The following is a 14,863-nucleotide window of genomic DNA, read 5'->3' as shown; positions in this document are numbered from 1 at the left end:
TCTTCCATTAACTTAATTGTTATATAATTAAATAGAATTGGTGAGGTGTATGATATTCTTCCATATACTTAATTGTTATATTATTAAATAGAATTGGTGAGGTGTATGATATTCTTCCATATACTTAATTGTTATATAATTAAATAAGACTTGGTGAGGTGTACACTTGGGGACTTTTCTAGCGCATCAATTTTCAAACTTGAATATCTCAGTTATGAGTGAAGATATTTATTTAAAATTGTACATACGATCATTTGACTACATTCTATTCAAGCTCACAATAAAATCATTTGTTAAGTTTTTACAAAAGAAAAACATTACATTAATTTAAGAAAAACAATATGGCTCGTATTAATATTCAGGAGCGCAACGGCTCAATCGGCATGTTGCAAGCCGGTCAGTTATCAAGACGTGTAAGTTTATGCGTTTTACTTTTCACATTATTATTTTACGTTGTGCGAGTTTGCGAATTTGACTTTTGAAGTGAGGTTTTTAATTTGTTAGGTTTGATATTTTGTTTTTCAATTTCAATTAAATTTTCAGGAATTATCAGATATGTGTTGAATTATTCTTGGTCCTAATTTCAACACAATTCGTTCAAAAATAAGGGAGCTCTATTGATATGATTAAGAGATGCGTTAGAAAAGTCTCAAAGTGTATGATTTTCTTCCATATACTTAATTGTTATATAATTAAATAGACTTTGAAATAAATAGTGAGTGAAGACCAATCAATATCATAGTGTGATGGGCAAACACTTAGCTACATTTTACTACAACGTTTAATCATTATCTCAAACCTAAATTCAAGCACTTTTCAAGGCCAAATTTTCATTTTCAAGGCCGAGAACCGTACGTTAGTTTCCTTTAAAAAATGCATTTTCCATTTGCTTGGATTGGTCTTTTTTGTTTAAACTTTCATCAAAAGACACTGAGTAAGGTCCACTTATAGAACTATCAAGTAAAGTTTTGAAATGTTCAGCTAGCCCCAAAACGGCCACATATGCTGTCTTGCGGATTCCGCAAGAAAATTTCTTTGCTATGGTACTGTCATGGAACATAACCTGAAATAACTTTGTAATGTTTTTATTGGAATTGAAGGATTGATGTGTGCAAACGGTATGCAATACCCACAATACTTCCGCTTTCAATATATCATTTTTTGTAACGAATTTGTCTATGGATGTCTGCGAGTTTGATACTGCTGCTGATGGTTGCGAAGGTCCTGGAATTTGAATATCTTCTATCTGCTAAACACAGATGGGCTGTTGTTGTTTATGTCTGTTTTAGATTTAACAGTTTTAACAATAGTACCTTCCTGTTTCACAAAAAACACATCGCAGGAACCCTGTTTGCTTCTCAATTTCATGGTGGGTTTCCCCTTTCTCGTGGCTTTTCAAAGTGCTGTCCCCCATCCCCCCGACATCAATGGTCGTCATAAAGACCCGACAATGTGCTTTTCAAATGTCATTTGTTTTCTGTACCCAGGAATATTCAGTTAACCACCCTGGTTTGAAACGACACTTCCCCATCGCTGCGTTTTCACTCGCGAAAATTGATCACGATGGAGAACCTCTGACGTAGTACACATAATCTGTGACGTGTACACATAACGTTTCGTACTCAATAGTGTACGAAACTTGTATTTCATACTCAACGCGAAGGAATTTATGATAAATTTTCGTAATATTTCCCATAAGAACGATTTATGTTTATAATTAAAGCGATGATTAAAGTAATTTTGAGAAGAAATAAACATTTCCAAGGCTTTTTTTATATGAAATAAGCACTTTTCAAGCACTTTTTCAAGGCCAACCTTTGTTTAAGGGCTTTTCAAGCCAAGGACTTGTTTCAAGCACTTTGCAAGCCCTGCGTGAACCCTGGTTTTAAGAAATTCTTAATGTTACTACCAGATTTTCAAAAAGAATTCTTAACTATGAAATTTTATTCCTAGCGTTACTACTAAGTTTTGGAAAATAATTCTTAACTTTTCTAAATGACCTAAAAATAAATAATAATGGGTGTCATCGTATAAGATCTTTTCTATTATGTCTTGCTTAACATTCAACTTCGGCTCACTTTGAGTACAATATGTTAAGTGTGTTTTTTTGCACGCTTTGCAGTTTGTAAGGACGTCCTCTGGGCGCAGCCATTTTTTTTGACAGATAGACTGTACACCCCGCTTTTATTGGAAAAAATGCGCTTTGTTAAACAAACCCGATAACCATTCTATATAAGTACCGAACAGATCTTTTATACGCGAAAAGAACTCAATATAAATCGATACAAATTTGATGTAAAAATAATATTCGTAACTTGATTTTGTTATTCTTAATGGAACGACCAGATTGAAAAATAAATACGTAACGGACTTAAAAATAATTCTTAATTACGAAAATACGACCCTTATCTGGAGCTCTGATTACAACTACAAGCATATATCATCATAATCTCCTGGTAAAAAAGTATGGCTTTAAAAATATATTATTCAATATATTTCTGGAAAAACAATGTTTATATTTTATTTAACAATAACTCATAGCACTTTTATTCACTTATTAAGAAGTATCTTAAGAAATAGCTCTAACTTATAAATATATTTGAAAACAAAAAAATGAATATTTATAAATACAAACATATGCACCAAATATGAAATGCACAATATAACACATATAACAATGTTCAAACACCAAAAATGAAACACAAAATATATAACAATATTACAATAACTCTATTTAGCAACATTATCTTTATCTTTACCGATTAATAACATTTATATACTTATAATGTATCCATTGTCATTCATTTATTGAAACAGATAATTTGACTTAAATTATATAACTTCTTTAGTGTCATTAATAAAGAGTGACCTTGATTTCTGTGGTAATGAGACAGGTGATACATGTAGCAGTCCCCTAGTGGTAGTCATTTGTTTCATGTTCTTTTTAAACTGCATGCTGAATGACAAAGTAACAGCCCTCACAAGCTGATTTATAGCAACATTTGACGTTCAACCTCTTAGTGTGACCTTGACCTCTTTAGGTAAAGACAGGTGTTACACACGATATGCCGTCTCCTCAAAGTGGGCATTAATGGGAAGTTATTTTAAAATAACATGATGAATGAAAAAACTACAGTCGAGACCAGCTGTATAATGGCCAAAATTGACTCTGAACAGTTCACCTTGACATTAGAAGTCGTCTAATGATGAATGGCATTTGTGCCAAATTAAGTTAAACTCCATCAATATATGGCAAACTCAGGGCGGAGACGGAAATCTTCAAGCTGTTTTATGACCTCTAACAGTGACCTTGACATTTGAGGTAAGGAGACCAGTGTAACACAAACAACATAGTCTTATGATTGTATATATTTGTGCCAAGTTGATCATTATCAATTGTTCATGGCTAAGACAGGAAACTTAACACAGACAGTCAGACAAACGGACAGACAGTGCGACAGCTATATGCTGCCTTCTTCAAATATATATATATATATAATCTCAGGTTATACTATACAATTTAGAATAGCAAACGGCTCAAGAACAAGTTCAAACACAACCTGCTTTAATCAAACTATTTGTACTTCTACAATCTGCTTAAAAATTTGTAAAATCACTTCATTAGTACATGTATTAAGTTTTCTTTTTGTGTTTTTGGTAATGTAATTCTCAAAATAAACAAGTTATGAAAAAACAGGTACATGTTTGTTTTTATATACGAAAAAAAAAATGAACATTTATTTTTTGACTTAACCCAGGACCATGAACATTAAATTCTATTAATAGCATAAAACAGAACACTGACAGACATAATGTGATGTTCCCTGTGTCCTTGTGTAAGTTATAATGCAAGTTCAACGTGACATAGCCATTTAATGATATTCGCTGTTTTATTGCCAAACTTAATCTCTCTTGGGGCGCTGTGTAACTTGTCGGACAGCCAGCTGTGCACCCTGCTGCATTAACTGGGCATATAGAGGGGCTAAAGCCTGAAAGATGAACATGTTTAATTTATTTACAAAATTTTGACAAAATAAACAAATTTCTGCTCATTTAATGCTTGAAAATCCCTTGATTTCGTTTTAGAAAGGTTAAACTAGAGCATTTAAAAGGAATAAAATCATAATAAAAAATAATGATATTATTTCGCTCTTGTTTCTTAGAGTCTGATTGAATAACCAGTTATACAAACAGTGAAATTTCCTATTAATAGCTTGAAAAGCATAAAACAATTACTAGAAAATATATTTACTTTCAAGGTTACATAAAAAACCAAAACTATTGCCAAGCAATATATGTCCCCTATCCGCTCCACCATTGAAAGAAATTCCACCATTGTTAGATTTTTATATATTTTTTATATATTTGTTTCCATAGCAACCATAATTTTTGACGTAGGAACAAAATGAAATGACGTGCATAATGTCCATATTGCCATCTATCCATGTTTAAAGTTTCATGAAAAATATGAAGAACTTTTAAAGTTATCGCAGGATCCAGAAAACTACCATTTTCAGCAGTATTTCTAGTCTATTTGTTGCCATAGCAACCCAAATTTTTGATGTAGGAACAAAATGAAATGACGTGCATAATGTCCATATTGCCATCCATCCATGTATCAAGTTTCATGAAAAAATATTAAGAACTTTTAAAGTTATCGCAGGATCCAGAAAAGTGTGACAGACAGACTCACATACGCACAGAGCGAAAACCATAAGTCCCCTCCGGTGAAACCGGTAGGGGACAATTAAAGTGAGAAAAGAGCTTGTTTTCATTACTTGCAATTCAATAAACATTTCTTCATTACTTTAATATAAATGTCTTCAAGATAAATAAGGCATACAATAAATGTATTTTAATACGAACCAAGTCCCACACATAGGTTGCAATCTGGTCTATCTGAATGGCCAGCTGTCGATACTCTCCAGAGTACTGAATATAGAACCATGCAGACATCAGAATCAAGAACAGGATCATTGTGAAGTTGAAAATGTTTGCAATCGACTCGAGTCCTATCACACTAAACACGCCACTGATCATATAACAGCCTATCATAACTGTGAACAAAACGGCGGGAGTCCGCGCTGCACTAAATATGTTCTTGCTCTCGTTATGTCTTTGGAAGTTCTCAAATTGTTCTGTCATCTCTGACCGCAGTTTATCTAAGTATGATTGACTGAACTCTGGGCCGCCCATTTTTCTCGTAGATTTGAAGGTCTCTATGGCGTTCTGCACACATCGCAGGTGCTCCTGTTCTAATTCGTGGGGATGAATGTAGGCCTTGTCTCCACCGCATATCTGTAAAGGGAAAGTACAGAAGGAAACCTAGTTATCACATGAGCCTTACATGTGAGCTCAATGCACATGCGTCAATTGTTGTCCCAGATAAGAGTGTGCTGTTCGCACAGGCTAATCAGGGACAACACTTTCTGCCTTCATTGTATTTTTAGTCTAAAAGTATCGTTTAAACGAAAAATCCACTTGAGGAAAAAAATGTTGTCCCAGATAAGCCTGTGCAAACTGCACTGGCTAATCTAGGACAACATTTTAGGCACATGCATTAAGCTCCTATTTCACACAGCAAATTACATTTTATTGCATGAGCTATTTACCATTTTAGCACAAATAGTTGAAATGGTGTACCAGTAAGAACACTATTGTTTGTAGTTTTGTCATGCTTTTGAATCACTTTTTCATGCAATCAGTCATCAAAATAAGCAGTTCAACCAAGAAGGCCCATCTTATTTTATTATTAATGGGGAAGAAGAAAATAATCCAAGGCCGCATATATGTAGAGGTTTTTCAACAACAATCGAGAAGACGCCTTATCCTGGTCATTTTATAAAAATAAGCACTTGTTCAGTTCAAAATTAAGAAATGTTTACATGATTTAAACCATTGTTGCTCGATGTAAAATTTGTGCATTTACCCTCATATTTGCATTAACAAGTTTACATCATGCATATGGCCCTCCATGTGTTACAATTGTTATTTACTTATTCATCTAGAGATTTATAATAAAATTGCCAAAATTCGAAATGTGTGAATTAGTTTGTTCTTATTGTAATTTTTTAAATCTTAGAATCGTTTTAAAGGGCCAAAAAAACAAAACTTGTGTGTACGTAGAAAATTGCTTATGGTACATAATGTGTAATCTCTGATATCAAACCAAGTGCCTTTGCATGCCCAGTAAAAACTTTGCCATTGCAGAGCTTGCAGGCTATGCTTATTTTGATTAAAATGCAATCCAATCGTGCATTAACTTTAACAAGAGAGCCATGATGGCCGCCACTGTTCAGGCACTAAACATAGCCCAATGATTTTTTAAGTTTTGTATACAGCCATATACATGAAATAGAACCATCCACTGGAGGCAATATTTGGTAATGATTCAAAGCTTAGGTGATTAAAAAGACATTTGCAAGATCAGGGCACTTTGGATTGGGAATAATCTTGTCATTTTGACTAAAGTTGGAAAATCTGCCTTGTATTTTTGGGTTTTCAATACATTATATTTTCTAGGTTCAGCTCATACAGCTGGGTAAGGAGATGAACTGGATGTTGCAATTTGTGAAAACTACAGAAAAACATTTTTTTTGAAACCTTTAATTAGGAAATTTCAGCATGGGTCATATGGGGAAAAAATATATACCATTGAGATTGGGAATGGGGCCATAGTTCACGCTTACTCAAGACATGTAGAAACTAATCTGTTATGTGTAGATTTTGTAATGTTTAGGTATTCTTTACTTTTTATCTATGTTGTTTACTCTGTATGACATTAATGTGATCTGAGACAGTATTAGACAACAAATAAAATTTTAACTATAAACATATAAAAACAAAACAATTACTCCTGGAGCAGGGCCAATTTCGATCCCCAGGGGCATGATTTGAACAAACTTAGCAGAGAATCAAAATAAGATAACACACACAACATTAAACTCCTGACCCTTGCTGTTTCAGAGAATGAGATTTTTAATGTTACTTACAATACAAGTCTATAATAATCATAAGACGCCTGTGCCTGGTTTGTTTTCACCCCAGCAACATGCTTTGAACAAACTTGGACGCAGAAAACTATATGATACATAAATATCAAACCGTTGACTTTTGCATTTTCAGTGAAGATTTGTGACGTTTATCTATAATTAGTATACAAGTATTTACAAACAATTTGACCCATGTGTTATAGCAAGTTTTGACCCCAGGGGCATTCTTTGGACCCATTTAGCAGAGGACCTCTATAAGACGTAACATGCTGAATAAAAAACCTCTGGGCCCAGAAGTTTCAGAGAATTAAAAAGTTTTCACAATAAAAATTTATGGAAATCAACTAACCCCTAGAATGCCCTAAATTGTTGCCAAAGAGGCATGATTTGAACAGACTTGTTAGAGGACCACCATAATTGTTTAATACCAGTATCACACCTGACCCGAGTGGTTTCAAGACATTTTCAAAGTTATTTTTTATATAAGTCTATGCAAATCTTGCAACATTGAGTGTGACCTGTTTTGATCCCAGGTAAATGGTTTGAACAAACTTGGTAGAGTACAACCATACATTAATACATGACAAATACCAAACTACTTTGTCTTGTTGTTTAAGAGAATATTTTTCATGTTTTATAAACAAGCTTTGTAGTTTTTACTATATGTATATATAAAGAAAAAAGAAACCCCAGGACAGGGCTAATTTTGACCATGAGTGATTATTTAAAACATGATCACCATTGATGTTACACAAATTTACTATATAAGTCTACATAAGTCATGTGTCTCATTGGGAGGCCAGTTTTGACCCAGGGGCAAAATATAAACAAACTCAGTAGATGACCACAAGAATATGTTGTTACACACCGTAAATTAAAGCCCTATCTCTTGCGGTTTCAGAGATTCTTTAATAGTTTATTTTTAAATATTTTTTTTTCTCTCAGTGACCTTAATAAGCCATGGACCAGACCGACTTGAACAACTTTAAAAAAGGGTCATTCAAAAGTCATTCCTGAGAAGTTAAAAAAAAATCTGCCCTGCAGTTTTGGAGAAGAGAGGAACATAATCACAGACTGACCGATAACAGACAACACAGTATCCTATAAGCTTCCAAAGAGCACCGTCAAATACAAAATCCTACCTTACACGTCTCTTACCTCTTCCATTTTATGTATGTACAGACTGCGGGCTGTAGATACTGCTGCCAGATTGTTGGCCTCCGCTGTTGCCTTGAAATACAATGGAAGGGCCATTATCTATGTAACATTGCATACAATCAGCCCTGCTAAGGAAACACTGGGCTTGCTGATTGAGCATAAAGTGTCGTCCCAGATAAGCATATGCAGTTCGCATAGGGACCATACTATATGCTTTTACAGTACTGTTTGTTTAAAAGGAAGTATTTTCTTCGCAGAAATCCAGTTCAGACAGAAAGTGTTGTCCCTGATTAGCCTGTGTGGACTGCGCAGGCAAATCAGTTATGACACTTTATGCACATGCATTGTGCCAAGTTTTTCCAGCACCAGGTTAAATAAATGTAGTACATTAACTAAGCTGATTAGCAAATGGCAGAATGCACATAAATGACAGAGTTAAAGGTCATACAGGAATGCTCTATCAACTCACTGATGCGTAGTGATTTGCCAATCCAGAACTGAGTTGACAAATTATCTGTGGTAAACAAGACATGTTAGTTTTAATACTCACTTGTAACATAGACTTGGGTTCAGGCAGTTCTTCCCCCTGGTAGATTTTTATGTAGGCCTGCAAATGAATTTATCAAACTGAAAACGCGAAATCTTCAGTGATATACTTAAACAACCATAAACATATGGTATTCATCTAAACATTTATAATTGGATCAAAATCTTAATTCAATTCAAAACAGTTTTTACAAACAATGTTCACTGAAGGTTTGTAATAATAAAGGCTAATGTCAAGTTAACTGATGGGAACTGCTAGGATATAAAAACATTTTTGTTGGAAAAAAACTTAAAAAAAACTAAAACTTTTTGTACATAAGTTAAATTACAAAAATCACAAACATTCTTCCACAGTGTATTGTACAAATATTGGTGCAGCCAGATAACAAGGTGACATTTACATATCCTACAGTAGTTTTGAAACGAAACATGGACATCAAGTACTGTCACAAACATTGATTTTTACATTATACACCACAAAACCAATTTCTGTGACCATCAGACACACCTTAAAGTACTCGACCAGTTCCCTGCATGTGATCTGTGAGCCGTTAATCTCCTTGACAATCAGGTTCTCCTTGCCTAGCAACATGGGGACCAGCTCTCTCAACTGGCTTTTGAAGTCCACTTCAATGTCTACAAGTGTTTAAAGCAACATGTTTCAGCCTCAGTCTGGAGAAAACTGGTCTCAATGCATGTGCCTAAAGTGTTGTCCCTGATTTCAGACACTTTCTGCTTGTATGCTATTTTTGTTTCAAGCAGCCTCTTTTCAACAAAGAGTCCAGTTTATGCGGACAGTTTCGGCCCTGATTAGCCTGTGCGGACTGGACTGACTAATCTGGGACAGCACTTTATGCACATGCATTTAGCCCTTACATGCACTTACCGTAAAAATGCAGTCATAAGTCGAGATTTTTTTCCTCCAAAAACTGGTTAAAATTAAAGTCTCGACTTATGAGATCGTTCATGATTAAAAATCGAGGTAGATAAATCCCCATGTCGTAGCCATAATGGTTGTTACAGTTGTTGCCATAAAAACTCATTGATTTATAACGCAAAACGTCTTATTTGAACTGACGCGAATCAATTTAATCATATTTTTAAACTTCGCATTTGCTTTATATTGATAATTTAATCCAAAGTTTAATGTAAGCAAGTGTTTTTTTTACTGGAATTGTAAACAAAGGGTCAGTTAAAGTCTTCCGAAAATTTGCACTCTGTGTGAATTGACAGTTTGACGTCATCAAAGGAAAGCCGCTTCCTGTCTGAAGCCATAAAGCGACAAATTTCTCGCCGACAAGATTGGCTTCCTTTGTCTAGCAATCAACATGCCAAACTAATCATGTGTTTTTTCCTCAATGGTAATCGTCCAATTAAATAATAGCACGTGCATAGCTCCGCCTTCAAATCTTTTGAAGAGAAGAAGGCTGGAATTTAACAGTTAATTGAGCAAGTGTTTTAAGCAAGTTGAGTTTCGATTTGCCAAAATTACTCGGCCTAAGCATTTAAACGACAAATACATTTATCAATGATTTTCCGAGAAATACTGATAAGTTCCGATTTAGAAACTTCCTGTACAGTTCCTATTTATGGCGGACGCTTGTGTTTACAAAATTCCTAAACACATATATCGTAAACAATGGCACAGTTTTTTGTTGAATTAATTATACTAATTATCAAATTGCAAGGTTATACTTTTTATCTACTATAATATCGGGTTTGTTTAATATAATTAACATGTTTAACAATGAAGTTGCGTCACAGACTCAGAAACAAATTTGATGGGGTCACAATTTTACTGACGCTGATTTCCTATTGTCTGTAATTTTTACCCGACTTATGAAGTGCACATACACAAAATGTCACATTTTTTAACCATTTATATACCCCCGACGTATGAGCGGGTAGACCTATGACTGAGTTTTTACGGTAGACAAGTTGGCAGTCCCTTAGAAAATCATATTAAATCTAAGACCTTTCTTACTACATTGTATATTCAAGTTTTAGAGGCTTCATTTCCAAACCTACGATATAATGAGCAGCAAACAAGATAAAACCTAAACAGACAGCCGGTTGCTCGCAGGCTGTTATGCTTTTATGGGGATTGCATATAGCAGTGTTGTTTTTTTTCATTCAAATGTAGGTCCAGTAGGCCCGTAGGGGGACCCATTCACAATGGAAAACAGTATATATGTCTCCCAAATGGGACCTAAATATTCCCAATTGAAGGTTTCCAAAAAATATTTTTTTTTTAATAAGTTCAAACATGTAATTTATGTCCAAAATCAGCTTTATAAGTTGAACCTTAGAAAATATATTATTGAAATCACTTTTATTATAAATTTAAAAGTATTTGTAAGCATAACATCAACAATGTTAATTCCCCAGTGTTAGTAAAAAGGACGTGATATTTCCCAATTCATAGGGAACCGGCCCCATTCCCAAAATGGAGAAAAAACACCTTCTGAGCAAGAGAGGGTTCATTTAAATACACATTTAGTCAAGGCAGTGAATTGCTCACCTAACTGAATTTTTGTAGAAACACATGTTATCTGCTCTTTAACTCTGGCAGCAGCCTTACCTTCATGTTGGATTTCCATTTAACATTTTTGTGCTTAAGTTTGTAAGTTCAAGACAGGAAAATTCAATACTGCAATATCAAGCAATCTGGTAATTCGTAAGTTAAAGACAGGAAAATTCAATACTGCAATATCAAGAAATCTGGTAATGAAAGGCGCTATTTTAAAAACAAGTCAAAATAATTTTAAAGAATTGAGTAAAGGTCAGCTAAGTTCTTCTATATTTTGTAAACAGCTGAATATTAAGAACAACTGATTAAACAAGTTTTAATGCTGGAACTGACACCTTAAAATACGCAACATGCTTTGAGATTCCCATATAAGTATTTGAGGAGCGCTGCAGGAAAATTGGCTTATTGCTTGTGCAAAGAGGGGCCTCCCAGATAAGCCTGTGCATTGCGCACAGCTAATCAGGGACGACACATTCTGTCTTAACTGGATTTGTGCTAATAAGAGACTACATTTACAGAAAATATACAATTACAGTGAAGAGTCATAACTGATTAGTCTGTGCGGACTGCAAAGGCTACTCAGGGCTTACACATGCAAATGCATTAAGCCCTGTTTTCCCACACTGTGGCTCGTTTTGTTTCGTACCTTTTAAACGGCCATCAAAGTGTGGATTTGTGGCCACTCTTAAACCTGGATGAGGCATGAGAAAGCAGCCTATCTTGCAGAAGCAAGAGCGGATATGCTTGCGTATCTGCTGTAACTCAGGATGCTGTTTGTCTGATATCTGAAGTACAGATTTTACAGTTTTTATACTTGATACATGCATTTAATATAACTATCATCAGTAATTTGATTAAATATGAAGACCATGTCTAGCTGTATGTATAAATCATAACAGCATGTTTTTTTTTACAAAGAATTCAGGCAAAGAATATTGCAAACTAAGATGGAATGATGTTTCAAAATATGTCTTGCTATTTATGCAAAACATACATTCAAATGTATCATAAAATCACTTGCAAAATATGAAACAGATCGTGTATGCTAATTTGAACTTATTATTGACATACCCAGAAAAACAAGTAATTATATAGTAAATTTAGCAAGAAAATATTGCTTCTATATCAGAAACCTGTACAAGCATTTCTACGGTAAATACTGGTACAAACATTTCCACAACAGATAATGGTACAAACATTTCATTATAAGATTTTTGTCCAAAGAACTGTTTGTATCACAGCTACCAAATACGATTCAAAACACAAAAGGTGAAAAAACCAAACAGATCTAAGTCATGAATTACCAAAGTACTATAAGTACGACAGCTACCAAAACGTTTCAAAACACAATAGGTGAAAAGACCAAACATATTGAGTCATCTGTGGGTGGGTACCTTTAGTCGTTTCTCCAGCATTTGAATGCCACCATTGGACCCATAGGCAGCATCGTATGGATAACTCCAGTCTCTAACCAGAAACTCCAAAACCTGTAGAACATTGAAACAGCCTTCATAATCAGAAAGTGAAGTGTTTACCCAATATTTTGTTCAAATATAAAAGGCTGTGTTTTGAGACTTACGTCTTTCTATAAACTGTTAAAACTAAAACTTGAAGTTGATTGCCCATACCAGGGTAATAACTGCACAAGAATGTGATGCAATGTCAAGTTTCTTGTGCACAACACCTCCTCACCATGCAATCTATTAATTTAAATGAAGGTTTGGCTTTATGCTCCAGACAAAGGGAATGGAATGCTGCTGCAAAAGTAACGCAACATAATTAACCCTGCTTTAATTAAAAAAAATATAATAACACAATTACATAACCTTCAATGTTTGGTAAACTGTTTCTTATGTAATAACTTATTATTGCACTTTCAGAAGTAACAATATAGGAATATTTCAAGCAAAGCTTCCTTGCTTTCCTAAATGTATACAAGAGATATGTTTGATCCAATTTACCTGAAATGGCTTGGACTCATTGTCATTTGCCTCTAATGCCAACCGTCCATACTCTGTGAACAACTGGAACGCAAAGAAAATATGCAGAATAAGTCTCTCATTCTAAAAAACGATTAATTTAACAGGGCCCTCTCTTGCCGCCAGGGGAAGCCACCCACATCCCTCATGAGGGGGAATTTCGCATTGTTTTGGGCTAAAAGGGGAATTTTAGAAGATCTTTTCACCAACCATTCAACACCTAAAATTGCTATATTTCAATGTGATTTACATAAATATACATTTAATCAAAGGTTAGTAGCACGATACAAGCTGGCAACAAAGGTATAAAAGTAAAAAAAAAATAATTTTTTTTTGGAGGGGGAATTTATAGCTGAAAAAGGGGAAAAAAGTATACTTTTTTTCATGGGGGAAGCCGCCGATATTCGGCGGTAAAAAGTGCCCTGTTTAAATGAAAATTGTAAAGAACTGATAACGAACGTAACCATGTAAATATACATTGAACAAAAAACTATTTACAGTAAAACACCTGGATTAAAATATTCATTTAACAAACGCAAATGAGTTATCCAAATTTTATGATGCATTTAATTCTATAAGATCATAAAAGTACCGAATTCTCTAGGCTATAACTAATATATAAAACAAACACAAGTTTGCTTGAATCAAAACAGCACGCACTCAAAACTGATGGGCCCTATTGGAAATGATTGACAGTGGTGTATTCTGTTTGCTTTGTCTTTCTGTTCAATTATTGAAATCTAAAATTTCTGCACCATTTCAGAACATATTTCATAACAAGAGCTCCGCCTTGCATGTGCAGACAGCTCATCTATTTTTCTTTTTAAAGGTGTAGGGACCTATCTCAATTTCAATCATAAAGGAGGGAGGGGTGGAGTGGAGAGGGGTGTATAGTGTGGGTGTGTGGTCATTTATTACATTATCTTCCAAAAATGCCAAAAAAAAAGCAAAAAAAAAATACTCATTTTTTTTTTTTTGGGGGGGGGGGGGGGGGATTCTTGGGTGGGATGGTTGGAGGGTATTTCAAAAATAAAATAATAAAAATAAATATTTGTGTTATTTAACCATGCTTGTGTCAGAAACACAATGGCCTCTATTGCGCTGCTTTGAATTATTTTATTTTTATTTTTTACCCTTGACCTTGAAGGATGACCTTGACCTTGAACTTCCACCACTCAAAATGTGCACTTTCATGAGAACGCCACTTTGAAATTATTTTTTTGACCTTTGACCTTAAAGGATGACCTTGACCTTGAAGGATGACCTTGACCTTGAACTTCCACCACTCAAAATGTGCAGCTTCATGATAACGCCGCTTTGAAATTATTATTATTTTTACCTTTGACCTTGAAGGATGACCTTGATGAATGACCTTGACCTTCCACCACTCAAAATGTGCAGCTTCATGAGAAAGCCGCTTTGAATTTTTTTTTCTTTCTAACTTTGACCTTGAAGGATGACCTTGACCTTAAAGGATGACTTTTGACCTGAACTTCCACCACTCAAAATGTGCAGCTTCATGAGAACGCCGCTTTGAATTATTATTTTTTTGACCTGTACCTTCCACCACTCAAAATGTGCAGCTTCATGATAACGCCGCTTTGATTTTTTTTTGACCTTTGACCTTGAATGATGACCTTTACCTTGAAGGATGACCT

The 14,863-nt window shown here is 34.6% G+C and overlaps 1 protein-coding gene across 2 annotated transcripts in view; it reads right to left on the bottom strand.

Moving 5' to 3' along the window:
- Positions 1–2,167: 2,167 nt before the first annotated feature.
- The window catches only part of LOC127875325 (atlastin-2-like), a 45,590-nt gene continuing 32,894 nt past the window's right edge, over positions 2,168–14,863 (bottom strand). For both annotated transcript variants that reach the window (XM_052420315.1, XM_052420314.1), the window contains 8 exons: positions 13,188–13,250; positions 12,621–12,713; positions 11,873–12,011; positions 9,205–9,332; positions 8,701–8,757; positions 8,151–8,222; positions 4,867–5,298; positions 2,168–3,989 (listed from right to left, as the gene is read on the bottom strand). In XM_052420315.1, coding sequence (XP_052276275.1) covers positions 3,903–3,989; positions 4,867–5,298; positions 8,151–8,222; positions 8,701–8,757; positions 9,205–9,332; positions 11,873–12,011; positions 12,621–12,713; positions 13,188–13,250 — 1,071 coding nt within the window. In that variant the 3' untranslated portion in view covers positions 2,168–3,902. The remainder of the gene's footprint in view (positions 3,990–4,866; positions 5,299–8,150; positions 8,223–8,700; positions 8,758–9,204; positions 9,333–11,872; positions 12,012–12,620; positions 12,714–13,187; positions 13,251–14,863) is intronic.

The sequence above is a fragment of the Dreissena polymorpha genome, chromosome 3, assembly GCF_020536995.1.
Source record: "Dreissena polymorpha isolate Duluth1 chromosome 3, UMN_Dpol_1.0, whole genome shotgun sequence".
NCBI lineage: Eukaryota > Metazoa > Mollusca > Bivalvia > Myida > Dreissenidae > Dreissena > Dreissena polymorpha.
Note: the sequence above shows the minus strand (reverse complement) of the source record. Positions and strands in the feature narration are given on the sequence as shown.